General features: G+C 35.9%; 1 protein-coding gene across 1 annotated transcript; it reads left to right on the top strand.

The window, feature by feature from the left end:
• Positions 1 to 2,920: 2,920 nt before the first annotated feature.
• On the top strand, positions 2,921 to 18,943 carry LOC117664789 (uncharacterized). The gene is made up of 9 exons (XM_034416107.3): positions 2,921 to 3,205; positions 5,000 to 5,509; positions 7,657 to 7,706; positions 10,536 to 10,634; positions 14,513 to 14,786; positions 16,961 to 17,098; positions 17,248 to 17,377; positions 18,189 to 18,396; positions 18,646 to 18,943. The coding sequence occupies exons 2-8, from the start codon at positions 5,380 to 5,382 to the stop codon at positions 18,355 to 18,357; spliced, it is 990 nt and encodes a 329-aa protein (XP_034271998.1). The 5' UTR covers positions 2,921 to 3,205; positions 5,000 to 5,379; the 3' UTR covers positions 18,358 to 18,396; positions 18,646 to 18,943.
• Positions 18,944 to 23,338: the final 4,395 nt, after the last annotated feature.

A 23,338-nucleotide genomic window follows, 5' to 3' on the forward strand; every position in this document is an offset into this window, starting at 1 on the left:
GAATTTTTAAAAACTGATCTCTCTTAATGTTTTTGCTCACATTTGTTAGCCAAAGTAGCTAACAAAATTAAAAACAAACATTTCAAGGTGCTCGGGGGATAAAAAAAGGGGAGAAAAACAAAGGGAATTAAAGACCATAATTTAAAAGACAGTCTGACTTTTGTGTTTTATTTGAAAAACTTTTTAGGGTTGTCAGGAGATCACATCTCTAAACTTTTCTCGATCCAAAAGTTAACCATGCTAGAATAGGTGTGTCAAGTCTTCCGAAAATTCAAGCCATGGACACTTGATACAAAGAAGCATTACTTCACAGAGCTATGTTTACTTTAGGCTGAGTGACAGGAAACCTTTTAAAATGACTATCTTCCTCCTGTGACAGAATGATGAGAAAAGAGATTCTAATAATGGCAGTTCTGCACATTATACTTCATAAGGCATTTATGTTTGATTTAAGCATAAAGTTATATTAGATCTGCAAGCACTCATAAGTAGTACATTTAATGAAAGCCACAAATGAAAGCATGATATACATGGTTATGCCTCTGATTAATATATTGGGCCACCTAATGAAGTGATTTGACATTTATTGACATTTGATGAAAGAATCTGTTCTGTTTTGTATGCATGTTTGTTATTCAGCATGAATCCTCATGATGAAATGGAGATAAATAAATGTATAATTTCCACATATTAGTATGAAATGAAAAGCTGCAAACATAATTCACTTTAATTCATTAAAAAAGCAGTATGTTTTCCTACATTGTTCTTTCCATGACATCATTGTTTGCATGCCTTGTTGATCAACAATTCCTTTCCATTCCCAATTTGTACATGGGGAATGTGATTTTGCTTGGGCCAGTGGCCATTGGCCATTAGTATCTCATTACAAAGTACAGCTTAGCAATTGATACCATCAATAAAATACTAAGTTACAGAATGGCTTGGAGCCAAATGTGGTATCTTATAGCTTGGAATACTATATCTATATGATCCAGGAGTGAGGAAAGGAGGGGGATGGATGGATGGATGGATGGATGGATGGATGGATGGATGGATGGACAGACTGACAATTCTTCCAGAGTTTCATTAGGATCAGAGTATAGGAGGAAGGAATAAATAAACCTAATTAAGGAACCTAATTTACATCCTATTGGCCTCAAATCAGTATAAGGGGCATTCTATCTCTGAAATCCTGTTTCCTGTCATAAGCAATCTAAGAGTAGAGACATTAACTTGAATATCCTTACCAGATGCCAAATCTGTCCTCCGTTCAAACATTTTTACAGCACACTACAGTAAGTGCTCAGAGTCGCTTATACAGTAAAATAAATGATATAAAAATTTGATCAATAAATCAATATAATTTCTTTCCTATTATGACAATTAGCATTAGGAAAACACAATAATTCCTCATGTTATGTTGATTTTTATCAAGAATGTGACTAAGAAAAGGTACACTTCCTATGGATAGAAATTAGAATAATAACTCAGGAACTGCACACAGACTTTCTAAAAACTGAGATATGACTGCTAATGTCAGGCTCAAGCCCAGAGACAAGACATGTATCTTTCCAATGCTGCAATATCAGTTTTTTTCCCCCCCATAATAAAGGCATGGAAAATCCATTGATATTGTTCAGATCAAATTTTACTAGATATGTAGTTCAAAAGAACATTGTTATCTGAAAACTTTAGCTTTAACTTTAGAATATGGTAAACACTCTCATCATATATCACTTGATCTAAGGTAAATATCCCTGCTTCCATCCAGTATGTCCATATCATCATCTTTTTCCCAATTTTAAAAGTTGGGCTTCCCTATAAAGTAAATTTAGCCTGGGAAAAGGATCACATCTTTTGTTATTAGACATTATATCCCTTGATTTTCTAACTGATATAATTATTTCCAGAGATTTGACAATATGCAAACATGGTGTTACAGCTCCAGATTTGGTAAAGCAAATCCTTCCTCGTTAATTGGTAATTGCATTTTCTATAAAGATATTCTCAGTATAGAAGGACCCCATAGGAATTTTCTAAACAAACAATTCATTTTCTGAAACTATTTTTTAGATATATAAACTGGAATTCCTCTCAGAATATAAGTTTTTGAATAATATTCATTTTGAGATCATTCCTCTTTTCCCAAAGGGTAAAGTTTATAGTGAGAAATCTCACTATATATTGAATTTATATTATATTTTGTTAATTATGAGTTGAGTTATGCCCTGTGGTATAAAGATACCTAGATATTTAATGGAGTCAGTACAAACATGGAATTGATATTTTTTAAATGGATGGGTAACCACATTTTCCTATTTGGATCAGTTAATAACTAACCAGCTATTTTGCTAAACGCATCTATCATTTGCATCAATGCTAGGATAGGTCCTCTCCATGATATTGATAAAATAAAAAGGAAAGGGTACTTCAAGACAAAGATAAATAATAAAAACACTCCATAGAACAAAAGGCCAAGATTTAAATGAGAATATGTGAATATTTTGAAACAAATCCATAGGATTTTTTAAATGTTGTATTTTCTTTGGGGGACGTAAAAAAAAAATAGAACAGTATTTCTCAGCCTTAGCAACTTTGAAATCTGTACTCTTCAGTTTCCAGCATGAAGTGAAGCCCACAGATCTGGATGTTGATATATGTACACCTTAAAGTTGTTAAGGTTGAGATTCCACTATAGAGTAACAGGATGATACATGTCTATCACAGCAGCTTGATTATAATATGGACAATCAATTATAATCCACATTTATCATGCAAGTTATTCATATTATCAACATATTTGATATATGAATTCTATAGAGAATATATTCAGGATAAGTTTCCACTTGGTCTAAACCAGGGGTGTCACGTCGTCATGGCGATGGTCACATGATGTAGTGGGACTTTTCCTCCCTTCTTTAAACTGGGCATGGGCATGGCCAGGGTGTGACACATCCAGCCCATGGGCCGGGAGTTTGACAGCCCTGGTCTAAACCATAACATAATTACTTGGCTTGGGGTTTTATTTAGTATAGTAGTTAAATGAGGACATGGTGGCACATAGACTTAATGATGCTGGAAATGGTGGCCAGAAATGATCTGCACTCTGGCAGTTTGACCCCAGCTCTGTGAGACAGAGTGAGCTCCCATCACTCAGTCCCTAGCTCCTGCCTACCCAGCAGTTTGAAAGCATTCAATATTGCAGGTAGATAAATGGGTACCAGTGGTGGGATTCAAATTTTGTACTACCGGTTCTGTGGGCGTGGCTTGGTGGGCCTGGCTTGGTGGATGTGGCAGGGGAAGGTTACTGAAAAATCACCATTTCCTCCTGATCAGCTGGGATTCGGGAGGCAGAGGAGAGATGAGGACGGGGCCAGTCAGAGGTGGTATTTACCGGTTCTCCGAACTACTCAACATTTCCGCTAACGGTTCTCCAGGACTGGTCAGAACCTGCTGAATACCACCTCTGATGGATACCACTTTGGTGGTGGTGGGGAAATCTAGCTGCCTTCATATGTGTAAAGAGTGGAAGCTGTCATAGATTTTCTCTTTGCAGATGATTCTGCTTATGTGTTGTCAGGAAACAAATAGAGATATTTTATAGATTACATACATTGTATGGTCTTGTTGCTCAGAATAAGGGTGTTGCTTACTTTTTTTCCCTTGTTTTGATATATAAAAATATCTATTCAATAACTGTCATATGGCAAAACACCTGTCAAAAACATGACAGTAAGATTTTTAAACCACTTTTAATAAATGTATTATAATAAATTGTATTCAATAAATGAAACTAAACTTTTATTTTTTTTAACAATCACAGAAAAATCAATTAATTGTTTTCATTTTCTCCTGTGAAATGTAAACAGAAGGGTTATAACAAAAAAGAGCAGAAATCTAGATCTGTATCTCTGCAAAGACATAATCAGAATACATTTAAATGTAAAGGCTGAAATTAGTAACTTAACAAAATAAGAGAATAACGAAGTGTGAAGGAAGTCTTCTAGTCTAACTCCCTGGTCAAGCAGGAGTCTTTTCTTAAAGACCTTCCTACTAACTGAGGAAAATGAGAGAGAGACAGAGAATAGGAAAATTGATCTTAAACAAATGTTTGTGCCTGAACAGAACACATTTTGCTCAGTGTCACCACACACCTACTTCTGACAGCTTCTCTTTTGAAGACTGCTATTTCAATACCCAGATCCAATCATGGTCTTAATTTTAACATGAGTTCAATTCATGGTTGTTTTTGTCTTCAGAATGATCTGGTGCTAAGCAAGGGATTAAAAAAAGAAAGAAATCTGTTTTGTTAGCATAGGAATTTAGGCAGTACTCTCAGGAAGAGAAGAAAAAGGAAAAAGGAAATCAGCTTCCTTATTGGGTGTTTTTGGTTCAAGACTGGGGTTTGTTCTTAATTAATTGCATGAACACTTAAATCCGAAGCCTGAGGGTTTCCCCCATGAGTATTAGCTGGATTAAGGAGGAAGTAGATTGTAATCGCTTTAGTGTCAGTAGAGTTTTATATTTAGGGAAGAAAAAAAAAGCAACTGTTGATTTGGCTTTCCTATATTATATGCTAGAAAGGATTTCACATTTAATTTATATTAGCCTGTGTGTGAGAGCTTGACTTTTGTATTTTGGTGATATATTAAATTTAATATACCTATATCTATATGTATACCTATATAATCAATATGTATCAGTATGTCTATATCTATATTTAATTTGTAGATATATTGAAGGGAGGATTGTGTTGGGATTTGTATCCTTTAATAGCATGTAAGTACAGTAAATTGTGAAGTCGCTGGAATTCTAGGAGGAGGAATTAATAAATAAATAAATTTATTTTGAAATAAAATTTAGAGTGAGAATAATCATACATTATTCCTTAATGTAATGTTATTTTTCACTCAGAACCTTGGACTGCATTTTATAAGAAATGTTAAAAGTGATTATTTGAATAGTATAATGATTTATCTCAAATTCTGCATTGATCCAGGAGCAGCTCAATTTCAACATTTTAAAACATACTGATCATCATTGGATCATCATTTTCAGATATATTTCCATTCAGCTTCTTCATTGAATTTCCTTGTGGGAAGTTGGCAGGGAGTACCTTTTCCCCACCCACCTATTGCCTCCCTGGCACCTCTGCTGCTCACTGTCCCAAAGAACAGTTATCTCCTGAAGACGGAGTTCATAAATAAATGTCCACATCATTGCTTATGCTGGGTGAAATTCATGCTTGCCCAAGAAGAAGCTCTTATTACTAGCATGCTGATCAAAGGATCTGTCCTACAATTTTAAGAAAATAACAGGCACTGTGCAGTTTTTCCCTCGAGGAGTGGAATACAGACTTCAGAATGTGCAGAAGTTCCAATGTGTCATAAAGGTGAAAAGTTCTGCTTCCCTGGAGACAGTTCTGCTTCACTCTTGGGGCCTAATAGAACCCATTCAAACAGCATTGTAACGATGCCTGAACAGCCAGTGTCACAACCTCTGCTCAAAGGTATCCTAGTAGCTCTTTATTTATTTAGGGTGGCATAAGTAAGTAGCTATGCAATCAGTGGTGGGTTTCAAAAATTTTTACTGCCAATTCTGTGGGTGTGGCATAGTGGGCGTGGCATGGCTTGGTGGGCATGGCAGGGGAAGGATACTGTAAAATCTCCATTCCATCCCCAATCCAGGGGAAGATTACTGCAAAATCCCCATTTCCTCCTAATCAACTGGGACTTGGGAGGCAGAGAATAGATGGGAGCTGGGCCAGTCAGAATTTTTACTACCGGTTCTCTGAACTACTCAAAATTTCCGCTACCGGTTCTCCAGAACTGATCAGAACCTACTGAAACCCACCTCTGATGCAATAAATTATAATTCTGCTGATTTCAGTTCCACATGATGTTGTGGGAGATCCACTTGCATGAGGAATTCACAAATTGCTTTCTCTAACAATTTTACATTCCATTTTCGCTATTTTAAGGGGTTATAGCTTGCCTGGTCAGGGAAGTAAATCCATTATATCATCCTTGCAAATTGTTCAGAAAGTTAGTAAGAAAACAGGGGCTGAACTCTAATTTATAATGCAAAAAGAGAAAGGATGCCCTGAAAAGAATGAGAGAAAAATTGCTTTACTTACTGTTATCAGAAGGCACAGAAACTAAGATGCAATAATTGGCCTTCCCCACTTTAGTAATCTCCAAATATGTTTGGCTCCTTTCCCCACATTCATTGACATCAGTGATGATCCAGCTTCAGATCCACACCTATCACAATGTTAGAGAAATCACATTTAAGTGAGATATTCACTGTCTGATCTTGTACTGAGAATGGTATTTCACACATTGATGGCACCGGTGCTGTCCTACCTCTGGAGGTAAAAGTTTCAGGATTCTTAATAGGTAAAATGTATTTAGAAATCTATTCAGAAGCACCTTTTTTGCTTCTTTAAATCTTTCAAATTTAATAAGTGACAGTTTGGGGTTCTGCCAATTCATGGGATGACAAGAACAGTGCTGTGGGACGCACACCTGGCATCCTTTGTTTAAAGTGTGTTAAGCACTTCTACCCTCACAAATGAGACAAAAATTGCACAGTTCTTTATGTAATTCTTTTGCTATATGTAGGGTTGGATACATTTCGATCTGAAAAATACTAAACTTACAGAAGTAGATTTGGAGATGATCTAACAAGAGCAAATTTATAAGAAAGTCAAGTAATGGATGCTGGCTTTATTGAAAGAATTACTCATTTTTAATTAAGAACATAAATGTAACATGAACCAATGAAACTATTAAAGAGGAAATTAAGCAAATTGAATTGGATGTTTTAGGAATAACTGGATGTGGGTGGTTCTGAATTGGCTATATTAAAAGATAATTATGAGATGTGATTATTCAGTATATGAAACCATACAAAGGATTAGGGTGGCTAAAATTACACAGCAAGATATATATTCAAAACCCAATAAATGAAATGCATACATACATACATACATACATACTACATACATATACACACATACATGTTATATATATATATATATGTATGTATGTATGTATGTATGTATGTATGTATATATATATATATATATATATATACATACAATCAAACAACTTAAACATATATTCTATAGCTGTATATTACCCAATGACAACATCAGACATTTAAATCATAGTGTACATGCTTTTCATTTTCATGGACCGTATCTGCTTTGAATTAAATTAATGTTCTGCTTTTATTTCTCGATTTTGTTTTTAAGTGATTCAAAATAATGTTTTCATTGCTGACTTGTTTCTTTTTATAGAGGTTTACCTATCTGTCTGTATGTCTATCTGCAATTTCAGATAGTACTTTACATGACAGTCGGAAAGCTTTTGCCTTAATACCTCTATCAATATTTAAGGTGTTATTTTTATAACCATGCCACTGATGTTTAAAAATGTATAAAAATCAGAATAACTTCCTCCAAGGAGGATTCTATCTATAGTATGAAGAGAAGTATCTCCCTGTATTATACAGTTGAAAACATGCCCCAAACTTTTTGTAATGATAAAAAAACCCGTATGTTCAAATATATCTATTGTGTGAAGTTTGTAAGATACTCTGGAACTATTTTGGAGACAATCTGTTAATTTAGTTGACCTTTTTTTTTGCCAGACAATCGATGCAACATGACAGATATCCCACAGCGAATTTCCCTTTCCAGGGTGAGGCATGAATTTGTGTGATGTTTTTCCTTTCCTTTCCTTCTTTCCTTTCCTTTCCTTTCCTTTCCTTTCCTTTCCTTTCCTTTCCTTTCCTTTCCTCTCCTCTCCCCCTCCTCTCCCCTTTTCTTTTCCATTAATAATCTACCCTGCTCAAAGAATATTAAAGGTAAACTCTATTTAAGATGAAGTAGCTGCTCAGGAGGATTGAATGACTAGATTTTCTATTCAGCAGAAAGCTAGGAAGTTAGTTTAATTTTAAAAAAAAATCCCATCTCAAATTCAGTTCTACTAGATTTCATCATGACAACACACTTATTTGCACTGTATCCCATTGCTAGTTTGACAATGTCTCAGTTTTAAATGTTATCCAATGGGACTTACTAAAAACCTAATATTTGATTTCGGTAATTTCATAGCTAAAAAAGGACCTTTTTAAATTTATTTTATACATCTCTCTCTCCCTCCCTCCCTCCCTCCCTTTTTCCTCCCTCCCTCCCTCCCTCCCTCTCTCTTTAAAACTGTGTTTACTATGGATTATGATGATTTAAATCCAATATCTGTAGGGCACTGTACCAAGGGGAGGGGGGAAATGTAGTTGACAAAAGGCTGATCAAAATAAAAGTAATTAATAGAATGTATTAGAAGAAGAATAACTTGTTTCTAAAGAGTATTTGGGCAGAAGCAATTATAGCTTCCTTTGTTTTAATATTTAATAAAACTAGATTTTTTTGGAATATTTTCTTATACTGACCTTCATTCCATTAATCTGGATTTTACATTGATCTTGCACTTAAATATTGTAACACAGGTGGCTTGTTTAGGTTTAGATTGGTTTTTTTATATACAGCATATCACATCCTTTGTTGTTGTTGCTGTTAGTTGCACAGTCATGTCTGACCCATCATGACCCCATGGACAACATTCTTCCAGGCCTTTCTGTCCTCTACCATCCTCTGGAGTCCATTTAAGGTCACACATACTGCTTCAGTGACTCCATCCAGCCACCTCTTTCTCTGTTGTCCCCTTCTTCTTTGCTGTCAATCTTTCCCAACATTAGGTTCTTCTCCAGTGAGTCCTTCCTTCTCATTAGGTGGCCAAAGTATTTGAGTTTCATCTTCAGGACCTGGCCTTCTAAAGAGCAGTCAGGGTTGATCTCCTCTACGACTGACCGGTTTGATCGCCTTGCAGTTCAAGGGACTTGCAGGAGTTTTTCCATCACCATAGTTCAAAGGCCTCAATTCTTTGGCATGCAGCCTTTCTTATGGTCCAACTTTCACAGCCATACATTGCAACTGGGAAAACCTTCTAGCTATTCTCTGGAATTCTGCATTCAATTGGGTATATCTTTTTCCCTTGACTTTTGCTTCCCTTCTTTCCTCAGGTATTTGCAAAGCTTCCTCGGACAGCCATTTTGCTTTCTTGCTTTTTTTTCCCTTTGGGATGGTTTTAGTTGCTATCTCTTGCACAATGTTGCGAACCACCATCCATAATTCTTCAGGCACTCTGTCTATCAGATCTAATTCCTTAAATCTATTTGTCACCTCTACTGTATATTCATCAGGGATATGATTTAATTCATACCTGAGTGGTCTAGTGCTTTCCCCTAATTTCTTCAATTTAAGCCTAAATTTTGCAACGAGGAGCTCATGATCTGAGCCGCAGTCAGCTCCTGGTCTTGTTTTTACTGACTGTATAGAGTTTCTCCATTCTTTGGCTGCAGAGCACATAGTCAATCTAATTTTTGTGTTGACCGTCTGATGATGTCCTTGTGTAGAGTCTCTTCGATTGTTGGAAAAGAGTGTTTGCTATGACCATCGTATTCTCTTGACAAAATTCTATCAGCCTGTGCCCTGCTTCATTTTGTACTCCAAGGCCAAACTTGCCTGTTATTCCAGTTATCTTTTGGCTTCCCACTTTAGCATTCCAATCCCCCATGATGATAAGGACCATTTTTGGTGTTAATTCTATAAGGTGCTGTAGGGTTTCATAGAACCAATCAATTTCATCCTCTTCAGCACCAGTGGTTGGGGCATAGACTTGGATTATTGTGATATTGAATGGTTGAATTGGGGATTGTATTTCAGTATTGCTTTTCCTACTCCTTTATTGATTATGAAGGCTACTCCATTTCTTCTGAGGGATTCTTGCCCGCAGTAGTATACCTGATGGTCATCTGAATTAAATTCACCCATTCCTGTCCATTTTAATTCACTGATTCCTAAGATGTTGATGTTCAGTCTTGTCATCTCTTGTTTGACCATGTCCAGCTTGCCTTGATTCATGGATCTTACATTTCAGATTCCTATGGAGAAAAAATCTTTTACAGTATCGGACTTTATTTTCATCACCAGATCCATCCACAGCTGATTATCCTTTTGGCTTTGGCCCAGTCGCTTCACTCTTTCTGGTGCTACTAGTACTAGCCCTCTGCTAGTAGCTCTTCCCCAGTAGCATATTGGACACCTTCCGACCTGAGGGGCTCATCTTCTGGTGTTATATTTTTTTTTCTTTTGGTACTGTCCATGGGGTTTTCATGGCAAAGATACTGGAGTGGGTTGCCATTTCCTTCTCAAATGGATCACGTTTTGTCAGAATTCTCTGCTATGACCTGTCCATCTTGGGTGTCCCTGCACGGCATAGCTCATAGCTTCATTATTGCCACGACAAGGCAATAATCCATGAAGGGAATATCATGTCCTACTACTTGCTAAGTCTTTAGAAAACTATTGTGTGTTAACAAAATTTCTCCATTCTATTGTTTTATTAGGCAATCTAATTACATAAGCCTTAATACATTAAATATATTTTTCCAACTCTTTCCCGCTTTAGCCACCAGTGAAAAAGAGCATGTACAAGACTTTGTATATGATGGATTATAAACCATGTGATGAGTTCCAGAACCAGCTGCCTATGATGGATCTCTCAAAAGTATGCAATATGTTTGTTAATTAATTATTCCTTAACGTTCTTTGTCCTTAACTGATTTTTTGGAACGAACATTAATTATATAATTACTAGGTTACATTACATGGTTAGTGATGCTTGATTCTGGCTTTCAAACATCAAAAATTATATCAATATAAATTTCTTATTTCAAAGTTGTCCAATTTTCTTTATTTCTCCTGTTTACCCTCAAAGATTTTGTCAATTTTAGGAAACTTTCATACATTTGGAAAAAGATAAATACATCTCTCAAAGTACCTGAATTTCTGCTTGCAAATCTTCGGCTGATTGGGGTGAGCTTGCAAATCAGTTGATGAGGTTGAGGGGCAAAAGGAGAACATATGAAAGATGCATTGTGACATTGTGGTGCAAACTCTCCTCCTCTCTGTATTTGTGTCATAATGTCATGTGAACCATTTCAGGGTGGGAACTTAGATTATAGTATAACACATTTTCCAATTTTGACAAAGCTCCATTTGCTCCAGGTATGCCTGGCTATTATTAGTATCCAAATCCCTTATTTGAAGACATCTTTCTTTCATTCTTTGTTAATATCCAGATTTTACAGATATGCATTTTCTTTGGAAAAACCATTGTGTTAATGCTAATAAAAAACTTTTTTTCAGTGTGTTTGCCCATACTCCAGCTGACTATTGCTCTGCAAATTTTAATTACCACTACATAAAATTTAGCTTAATCGTATGTGTAGAAGAGCAGATGGAGCTGGAAGATGAAATTAAATGCATCATCAATTTAGAGCCCATGCATTGCCACAAGAGGTCCAAGTCCAGATCTTCTTGAATTCCATTGGCCCTTCAAGAACCAATTTAGTGCTGATTGTTAGCAATAAATCTTTCTGAACTGTAACTCATCCTATGATCCTGATCTTTTGCAATTGGCAATATGTGATGAATGATTTCATGTTGGATATGAGAAAATTCACAAACAAGCTTTCATTTTGATTATAGGATGTGGAAGCAGGGAGGAAATGTGCTGATAATAGTGATAAAAGAGCAGCATGTCTGTGCTAGTCTCAATGGTTCCTGTATATCAGGGGCAAGTTCTTTGATACATGAGGATTTTAGAAATCTCCCATTAAGGGGAGAACATCAAGCCTAGTTATGAAAATGGTTCTTTGTTGGGCAGGAGAATTAGGGTTGGATTCTGTTAGATATCTGCCTGATTTCCGTGTATATGTGATTTCTGAGGTGCACTGAAATGTGGCTGAGCTCTTCTGGTGTTCAGTATCTATACTCCATTAAAGAATAATGGTTCTTTTAGCTTGATCCATAATGGGCATGATCCATAGGCATGATCTATAATTCTATGTGTTCACACTCTGAACAAAAATACCATGTACTAATCTGTTTTAATAGTCCAATCCGGCCCTTCCAAGCTTACTTATTTTTGATACATAAAACTCAATATTCTTAAATTTCCTCGTTGACCTTTTCTGTTTCCTAAACTGGTCCAGACTTCTTTCCTATTTCACATGTCCTTATAAAATTAGGAATTCCTGTTTCAGTATAGCACCACCAGAGACCAGCTTTACTTGCAGGCAATATTTATTTAGGAAAGTTTGGTGTCTTTAGTATAACTAGAGCATATTATCTCATTGGAAAGTTCTCATCATTTTACCATTGCCTTCTTCTAAGTTTGATGTTAGAATTCCTCCTGCTAACTAGGTTTGTTATCCTCCTGCATATAGCACCTCACCAGGTCTTATTTGCTGTGGATATCCTTAGGTTCACCTAGCAAGAGCGACCAGCCTATTAGGAGCTCACATTCTGGCCAGCATTACTCCCAGAGTTATTGGATCTCCTGAGCCTTCCCGCCATTTCAAGATCAAGATGTGGCAGGGAAGGGAAATGTGGTAGAGAAATGAAAAATACAAAGATATTATTATGTAATTAATGCTTTTAAGTTTCCAGAAAGCAAATGTTTGAGCTGTTTTGTGCCATTTTTTGAGATTTTTACTATGCTGTGAATATTGGATTTTTTTCTCGATCTACATAATTATAATTTTCTCAATCATTAATTGTGATATACTTTTTAGATGCCCTATAAAACAAACATTTTAAAGTAATATAGAACTATATATCACGTAATCTATAATCTTAGAGGTATTAGATCACCTATTTGAAATATAGCCAATGACTTTTAAATTATTTAATGAAAGAATTATATATTTAAAATAATCACCTAGGCTTTCTTTTCTGTTGCAATCTTTTTAGTACAAATCTTTTTAATACAATTCTGATGAATTTAATTGATTTTGTCTCCATCTCTATAGCTGTGGAATATTGATATTCTGTAAGTGTTTTCTCCAACTCAGTATCCTTCACATATTAACAATAGCAATAGCACTTAGACTTATACTACTGTTTCATGGTGCTTTACAAGCCTCTCTAAGTGGTTTACAGAGTCAACATATTGCCCCCAACAATCTGGCTCCTCATTTTATCATCCTCAGAAGAATGGAAGACTGAGTCAACCTTGAGCCAGTATATTATATGTTGGATTGTTTATTGCTTTCATTAAATTTGAAATGACCATCCACTTTGTTAGAATCTGGGCAGATTACAAAATCTAATCCATGGATAATCAGTTAAAAATATAAAGAAAACAAGAAAGCCCAGAATAAAAATAACTATAATAATAAAAACACAACAGCCCCTTAGGACAATACACATTAACTTCAAGCCTGGGGACAAAGGAAGATTTTAAGGGTCTTCCAGAACTCCAGGAAAAGGGATACTATCCATATTTCTGAGGGGATGCTTTTCTAATCAATTCTAATTCTGCAATAGAGAAGGCACATTTCCTTGGTCCTCCAAAATTGCAACGTTTAATAGAAAGGATTTGGAACACACTCCGCCCTAATGTATCAGGTAGGCAGAAATCATTGGAGAGAGTAACTTTCATGTTAGCATAAAACTGATAGTTCACTTAAGTTCAAAGTTTATTTCCATCAAAGACCAAAAAAACCCCAAATAATTAACAAGCTGTTTAAAAGTAAAAGAGGACAATCAAGTATAAAATATGTTAAAAAGACAAAACAATATTATTATCATCATATTGTTACCAGTATAAACTTTGTCTCTGTGTTTTTACCTTAAATGCTTTACACCAGTGACATAAAAGTCAGATTCAAAGACAAAACTAGGCAAAAATAAAATAAAATATAAAACATAGGTTATAACTCAATCTTTTTTTAAAAATTTGATTTATATGCCGCCCTTCTCCGGAGACTCAGGGTGGCTTACAATGGGTTAAGCAATAGCCTTCATATTTTTGTATATTTATACAAAGTCAGTTTATTGCCCCCACAAACTGGGTCCTCAATTTACCTACCTTAGAAAGGATGGAAGGCTGAATCAACCTTGAGCCTGGTGAGATTCGAACTTACAGTAATTGCAGACAGCTGGTGTTAATCACAATACTCCGTCTGCTGAGCCACCAGGCCCTTATTCAAGGTTTAGTTACGGTTTTATTATGTTGAGGAAAATGGGGTAAGTCAATTTGGATTTTATTTTGCTGGCAGCACAATAGAATTTCAATGTCCAGAAAGGTAGAATCCATTTGATCTGGGAGAAGAATTTGTATGTAAAAAGTTTCAGGATTACCTACAGAAATTGAGCAGATATAGAGGGAAAAAATGGATCCTAGCATATCTATAAAAAGTTCAGTTCAACATTATATCTGATAATATCATTTGAAAGGTGGCAAATTAGGGAATGCTGCCCTATCAGATTGTTACAAAAACTACACTTCAATTTTTTAAGTGTTCCTTATTCCGCAGGTTAAAAACAAAAAATAAAATCTTCATCTGCGTCCATTGCTTTTGTAATTTGATTTTGCAGAAACAGCAACTGGAAACTCAGCTAAAAAAGAAGGAGTTTGAAAGGCTCACTGAGAAGGAACCTATGAAATATGCTGAGGAACCTGACTGTCAAGAGGTAGAACCACCTTATCCTGCAAAAATAGATGAGAGTTTGTCAAGCAGCCAAGAAGCTCCTCTAGCTTTCCAGCAAGTAGAGAGAGATCAAGAAAAGTATTTTCCTTCAGAGCCAACTGCATTCCAGAAAAAGGAGGCAGAGTACATAGCTCCTCAGAGAGAAGCATCTGCAATGCCAGGTAAAAAGGGCCCATCCTTCACCACAAGAGTGAAACTACTGAACTTTCATTTAAAAAGTGGGGAGGGGATTCATATGTGGTTAGAGTCAATACTACGTGGTACTATAAATACCAAATTAGATGGTGTGGTTTTGATCTACTTAAATTCAAGTAAAGTTGAGAAGTTAAGTACTTCATTGATTGCTCTAGTTTAGCCTGCAGGCAATACAGGTAATCCTTGATTTACCAACCATGCATTTAGTGAGCTTTCAAAGTTATTACAACATTGAAAAAGTGACTTATGGCTGTTTTTCACACTTATGACCATTGCAATATCCTGACAGGCATGTGATCAAAATTCAGACGCTTGGCAACTGGCATGTATTTATGACTGTTGCAGTGTCCTGGAGTCATGCGATCACTTTTTGTGATTTTCTGACAAGCAAAGCCAGGGGAAGGGAAGCCAGATTCACTTAACAATCCTGTTACTTAAAAACGGTGATAAGAAAAATAATGAAATGGGGCAAAACTCACTAAACAACTGTCTTGCTTAGTAACAGAAATCTTGGGTTCAGTTGTGGTTGTAAGATGAGGACTACCTGTGTGCAAGTAAATATGTTAAACATTTATCCAGAGTTTTTGTATAAAATGTTAGAATGATAATCTTCCATATAATTGTTCATTTGGAATACTATTTTTCAGTGAACTGAAAAGCATGTTGTGAGACCATCATTACTTCTGGTGGCTGAGGCAACCTCTATTCCCCACAATGTGGGAATTAGGATTTTGCTAAATGTTACTGATTCCATTAAATATCTTTGGGCCTCTCGACTTGCAGTTCCTTCATCTTTTCAGCTGGGTAACTCTCCTGAATTCTGCCTTCAAGAAAAGGGTTTTTGGGATATTCTCTATTTTTCTCAAATTTTATTTTTCTTCAGAATGTTTCTCTGACTGCTTTATCCATTAAATGATCTATCTTTGGGAATGCTGCCAGAGTCTAATATATTGGCTTGATTGATTAGCTTCAGGATATTAATGTTTCTTATTAGTTTTCAGCCAGAGAATTTCAAAAAAGGTAGCCCTGCTATGCAATCTCTTAAATTCCATTAAACCTGAGCAATGTTTTTCCTAAGCTTATTGTTCAAGTTACTGATTTAACTTAGCAACTAGTGTTCTAGCTTCAGAAAATTGTCAAGTTATTCCTTCTATGAAATATGTTAAAATACAAATCAATGCTGTATTGTAGAAAAAGCAAAACACTGTGTAAATAAAACTAAAATAATTATCACTAAGGATTTTCATGGGAAGAAATTCAAAAATTGAAGTCTTCACAAATACATAAGGCTGCAATAATGTATTTCTCCAAGTTATATTCATATCTTTTTTGTACGGTTAGCTTTTTCATAGAAATATAATTACTGCTTCTATTTTCACTAAAATTTATTTTATTGAATTTGTTATTTTTCTTAGTTAACTCTGATACCTGAATTTTTCTCCACATATGAATGTCATTCAGTGTAATGAATGGCCTGGATCAAAGGTATTTCCAAGAATTAAGTACTTCCCTGCTGAAGGCAGCTGGGAACTAAAGAAGTTCATGGACTCCAGGACTGGCTAAATTGGTCTGGTTTTTTGTTCCTTATTCTCAAATGGCAGTATGTAGGTTGTTCCATCATCCTACTCCAAAAAGCACAGAAAAAGTGATGAATTAAATGCAAGATATTAACAAGCAAGCAAAGGAGAGAACTCTCTAAAGTTATGGGGGAAAGGGGGAAATGGAAAAGGCCATCTACACTATTTCTGTGGGCTGCACACATTGTATCGTCTTAAGATGGAAACCAATGGGAAAAGAAGACATCCTGCACATCAAAATCCACACCCACTCCTGTTTGTGAATAAATCTGCACACCACTTAAATCAATATCCAGGGATCCAATCTCAAATAGAAATTCACTTTTTGAAGACCATCACCTCAGTTCAGAATTAGCTATTCTGAAATGTACCCTATCCCTATAGCTTTCTTACAATAATTTATAAGTAATATATTTTAATAAACTATTATACACATTGTTCAAATATTATTATTAAAAATAATCAGTAAGCCATTCTCTGAATGTAGTTGGTTCCACAGTGATTTTTTGGATACGACTGGAAAAAAATTACAATGTGGGATTTTCCTTTTCCTGGAAGCATAGGTACCCCTTGTATCAAGCAAGAACTGGGGCAGAACTGGAACAACTATCAACATTTTATGTTAGAAATGAATCGAGCTAATCAAGCACAACTTAAAGAAATTAAGAAATTACATTTGGGATCTTCTGTTTTTCAGGCAGGTTAGTTACATTTCATCTAATACATATAGTTGCTAAAATATCAATAATTATGAAAATATTCCAATAATTATGGAAATATCCACCTTTCCCAAAGAAACGCAAAAACACAATGACTGAAAATGTTGGTTTCATATCTGCTCTTTTAACAGATTTTGTCACCAGTACTGATGCAAGTACTTACCAAAGAGATTATAAACATTGGTCCCGTGTCCGTAGTGGCTTTTATCAAGCAAATCGGAATTTCTCCAACTTTGTTTTCCATGATGGCTATTACAATGAGTGAGCATTTTTGTCTGGATTTTGATGGTAGGAAGAGGCTAAAGGTAAAAGGGCAGTTAGTAACATTTACATTCCTGGCCACAGCATCTGTCTGATTCAAGGAATTCTCAACCCACATTTTTGATGTGAACCTGCTAAATAGTAGCCAAAATTATCACTACATACAGAGGTCATGCCCAGTGGTGGGTTGCTCCCGGTTCTGTCCGGTTCTTTAGAACCGGTAGTAAAAGCGGCGGGAGGCTCCGCCCACCTACCTGGACATCATAATTGGCAATCTGCACATGCGCAGAAGCTTCTGCACAGAATCATGCACATGCTCCCATTGCGAACCGGTAGTAAAGGTAAGTAGAATCCACTCCTGGTCACACCGCACCTATGTTCCTTCTGAATGTATGACACCAAAAATCCTGTTTCTTTTTATTTATTGGATTTCTTTCTTTTTTGTAATGGCATCCGAGAAATAGAAGAGCAATAATATCTTAAAATAGATGAAATAAATTACCTATAAAGTTATAAAAGTGACATTACATATTTATGTATAATAAGTAAATAAATAATACAGTCCTTGAACTATTATTAAAACTGTTCCTATCCACCAAAAGGCAGCACAAATTAGGCACATCAGTTCTAGCAGTAAATTGGATCTTTGTCAGGTCCTCAGAGAAGGGAATTCCACCCAAAACTACCAGCTGCAAAGAAGTATTAACAGTTCTTTGAGGTGCTTATATAGCTAGAAATATAAGACTATATCCAAAAATTTGTTTTTTAATAATTCCAATTTGTCAACACCCATCCATACTCTTCCTTTCAGGGACCCCTGGACATCAGAATATATGGATAACTACAACATCTTCTTAAAGAAGTTAAACCGGAAAACTCAAAATCCGGTGTCAACTTTCTGCTCTACAGTCAGGCCCATATCTTCTCTTTCTCCTGAAATATCCACACAGACTCCAATAGCAGTGAATACAGCACCTTAAAAAGGTGCAGAGTTCTACTTGGCAGCTGCAGTCATTATGGTACGAATTAAATTTAAACATATCATGTAAAATATTCCTTGTTCAAAATAGTTATGTCATACTCTTCATGAAAGAAGTTGGCTGGTTTTTCAGCCAACCGTTATACCCTGGACTATGAGATCCATAAGTAAGTTACAAAAGGAGTGAAAAACTTTTGTTTCCTATATAGAACAGAACTTTTATTCTTTTCAAACAATTATTTCAGAATCTGAACATGCTAAAATATCTCTTATATATTTTTGATTGCAGCTCCACAAGCAATGTAGAACACCTGCTACCAAAATTTTGGCATGGTTCAGGACAACCTGAAGAATGTTTGTAAACCAAAGACAACTGTTTATATTTCAATTATTTATATATTTATGTTGTTGTTATAACTTGTTTTTGATAATATATTTATTTACAAAAAAAAAAAAATCCCCAAGGACACTGATTTGAACTGTATATGGAAATTGACAGTGCTACTGTGCTATAACTTCCCTTAGGATCAGTAATCCACAGATAATTTTTCATAATTTTAAATAAACAGTAGACAAAACATAAATAAGTCATAATGTGTTTATTTAGCATAAGAGAGCTGATCCCTTGTGGCTAGTTTTATTTTAAATTGTGGTAATCAAGGTGTCTGTCATAAATATAAGCATAAGCAGCTACATCTTTGTACTTTCCTAACATTACACCTAAGCTGCAGGATGAGAGTGCCAGTTTATGTTGTCCCAAAGGTGCTTTTCAAAAGGCAACTGGACTTTCTCTGAAGATGTTTCATTTCTCATCCAAGCTTCTTCAGTTCTGACTGAGTGATGGGGAGTGGAAGGGTTTATATACATAAATATATATAATATATATAAATTCTTCCACTCCCACCATTCAGTCAGAACTGATAAAGCTTCTTGGATGAGAAGTGAAATGTCTTCAAAGAAAGTCCAGTTGTCTTTTGAAAAGCACTTTTGGGTTTGAAAAGCACCCTGACCTGTATGAGTGAGAGTCTTCATAGATAGTTGGTTCAGGAATTTAAGCTGCCACTTCCTATCTTTCAATAGGGAGATTCATTTCAAAATCTGAATAGTGAAGAATAGAAGCTTTTCCCTTTCTTTGGATTAAACAGTCAAACAGCTCAGTTTTCTCTTTTATCCATAATTACCAGACTCAAATAGCTTTTGACTGGGTGGTGTCAGAAATCCTATGCTAGAATAACAAAGGATACTTTTAATTTTAATACATGCAGAAAAGAAAGGACTTTGATAATAAAGCAGCTGCAGCAAGACATTGGAGTCTTAGATCTATGTGCCAAAGTTAGCATTCATTAACCAGCAGTTACTAAGCAAAGCAATCCTGCAAATAACACAGACAATGCATCTGCCTTAATTTTCCTTGTCAATCTTATTTTACCCATAGCATATTTTACCCATCTTTAACTGGGATTAACATACATACATGTCTGTCTGTCTAAAATATGTAATAAAATATTTTTTCTTAGCATGTTGCTATTATCAATGCTAATTTATTACTATCAATATAATAAATATATAAAAATATATATACTATTTTTTTCTTAGCATGTTGCTATGATCAACAAAACCTGTTGAATTGAGAGTGTAAATACCCCTGAGGCCTCATGGGTTATGTTGGGAAAAATAGAAAAGTTGTATGTTCAGTGTTTGTAATCAAAAAGTTTTCAAACATTCCTGAGGTCTACAAGAATAGAAGATCAGGCGCACACAATATTTCATAAAACCCTTTTTCTTTTAGAAAATAGCAATGGAACGACACAGTCACTTGGAGTGAATTAAATACAAGTTGTACTATAAGTGTTTTATTCATATCTTCTGACCATGAAAATGATTTTGCAGAATTGAGTAAAATAATATAGCAGACACTTTGTTTAGATTTGTAAAAATGGTAGCATTTACACCATGTTGGTTTCCAACTGTCTGGAAATATGTTGCTGCAAATGTTGAAGATGATTAGGCAGTTTTTTCTGGGATAGATGGCAATAATATTCTACTTTCAGAAACAAAATCTCATTTTGAGATAGCCAAAAACTGAAAAAGACCTCCTTGTAGCATGCCATGTAGTAGAGTTGATAATGCAATCTAAAGCAAGATTGTTCAATTTCACATTAATTCAATGTAAAAAGAAAACAAAAAACCCACACTCAGCAGTTGGGATAACTGTACAAAAGAGACATTTGTGTCCTGGGATTTTTGGACCTCCAGCAGCATCTAGTGGTCATAGATGCTGTGGAACTTCAACTGGCATTCTCGAGCAACTTTAACGGAAAGCATAGTGCAATAATTTACAGGTAAATACACAAATACAATCTAATTTTTTAAATATTTTCCTTAGAAAGTATTTGGAGCTGAGATCCCCGTGCCCATTTTCTTGTGAAAAAGAACAATAACATATTCGCTTATTAGTTCCAGAAATAAAAATATGCAGATAGCTATGCATTTTACTACTGCTACTACTACTACTACTACTACTACTACTATTATTTATTTATTTATTTATTTATTTTCAGCATATCTCAGTGTGGAGCTACTCTAGGCAGCTTACAAAAATAAAAAGAAAAATGAAAAAAGTATAATTAGAACAGAAATAAAATAATAAAAAAATGATGAAAAAAATGAAAAAAGTATAATTAGAACAGAAATAAAATAATAAAGAAATGATGACAGACATAATGAGAATAATACATCAATATGATAAGCAATGGAGAGCAGATGGAGAGAGATGGGGTTTGCCATTAATCTAACAGTCCCCATGATGTGGCCCCCAAGTTAATTGGTAGAGGCTCCAATCTTTAGGCTCCAATGGAAGTATAGGAGGTTGGGGGCAGATATTAGCTTAGAAGCAGAGGTGGGTTTCAGCAGGTTCTGACCAGTTCTGGACAACTGGTAGTGGAAATTTTGAGTAGTTGGAAGAACCAGTAGTAAAAATGCTGACTGGCCCCGCCCCCATCTATTCTCTGCCTCCCAAGTCCCAGCTGATTGGGAGGAAATGGGGATTTTGCAGTAACCTTCCCCTGCCACGCCCACCAAGCCATGCCCACCAAGTAATGCCACGCCCACCAAGCCACGCCCACAGAAGAAATAGTAAAAAAAAATTGAAACCCACCACTTCTTAGAAGGTATGAGGTTCAAAGGTCAGGTACTGCCGCAGAAAAAGTTCTTCTTCTGGATCCTGAGAGTCAGAGTTCTTTCACTGAGAGGATCTGAAGTAGCCCCTCTCTGCTGGCACAAATAAGATGGGACATCTTAGCAGAAAGAGATGCTTCATCAGATATTAAGGACTTAAAAAGGTCATAACCAAAATCTGGGACTGCACTTGGAGGCAAACCAGTAGCCAGTGAAGTTTGCAGAGCAGAGATGTAATAGGTGGCACCTTAATCCAAAAGTGCTTTTTCAGGAGGCAACTGGATTGTTTTTCTTTGAAGACATTTTGCTTCTCATCCAAGAAGTAAAATGTCTTCAAAGAAAGTTCAGTTACCTCCTGATAAAGCAGCTTTGGGACAACCATGATCTGGATAACTGACAATCTCCATATACAGGTACCACCGTGGGGGTCCGAAAGACTGCTTTTTCTGCCACACTTTGCACCAGCTGAAGTTTCCAAATTGATTTTAAGGATAGCCCCATGTAGAGCACATTGCAGTAATCCAGGTGAGAAATGAGCAGGGCTTGATTATGTGCAGGGAATCATGACCCAGGAAAAGTCACAAACTGAATTTGTTCCAAAGCTCTCCTGATCATGCCTGCCACTTGATATATGGTTCAATAGTAGTAACTGGGGGAGGGATCTTGGAGTCCTAGTGGACAATTACTGGAATAAGAGCCAGCAGTGTGTGGCAGCAGCCAAAGAAGCCAATACAGTCCTAGGTTGCATTAATACAGGGATAGAATCAAGATTACATTAATACCATTTTAAAAAGCCTTGATATGACCATACTTGGAATATTACATCCAGTATTGGTTGCCATGATATAAAAAAGATGTTGAGACTGCAGAAAGAATGCAGAGAAGATGATTAGGGGTCTGGAGAATAAAACATATACAAAGAACGGTTGTAGGAATTGGGTATGTCTACTTTAATGAAAAGATTAGGGGTGATATAATAATAGTGTTCCAATATCTAAGGGGCTGTCACAAAGAACCTATTCTCCAAAGCATCTGAAGGCAGGACAAGCAGCAATGGATGGAAACTAATCAAGGAGAGGCAATCTATATTTGGAGACCCATTGGCATTGTGGCAGGAATGGGTGGAAAATAGTTCCCCCAAACTCTGTGAAAACCAGCGGCTATCTGCTTGCCAGGAGATCCTATGGGGTCAAAGCTGCCCTGGAGGGGTAATGAAGGAAGGAGAGGTGCTTTGTCGATCACAAGGAAACCACAATTTCCTTGTTGATCCGAAGAAAGCTCTCCCGAATGGCAGCAGGGATGATGGCCATTTTGGCAAGTCACAAGCTGTGACAACTGTGACAATAAGATTTATGCTGCAGTGGTTCATGGACAGAGCATTGAAACTGGGTGAGATAACTTCCAACTTTTATTCTAGAGATCTAATCCAAGTAAAAGAATTCCAAAAAAATAATCTCCAAATGTTAAGAAAGTGGCAATTGGATACATGGAGAAAGATTAAAGACTCAGATGCAAAAGAAATATCTAATGGAAGTTTTAAAACATAGAAAGCCTGGAAAAGATTTAACATCTTGAAAAGTGATTATTGGGAGAAACTGCTTTTCTTATTATTATTAACCCCGCCTGATCTGTTGACAATCAGCTGTTTGATTTTTGCACTGTTTAATGTTGGAATTTGGAGCAGAGGAGCCATCTACTGAGGAAGAAGATTACTGCAGAGTGGGAAACTTAAGTGAAAGTGATAATTGTTTATTATAAATAAAGGAAAGGAGAGAAAGTAAATAACACCTGGAAGACCACTTGAC

Source organism: Pantherophis guttatus, chromosome 4 (genome assembly GCF_059756535.1).
Source record: "Pantherophis guttatus breed Tessera chromosome 4, ASM5975653v1, whole genome shotgun sequence".
Lineage (NCBI taxonomy): Eukaryota > Metazoa > Chordata > Lepidosauria > Squamata > Colubridae > Pantherophis > Pantherophis guttatus.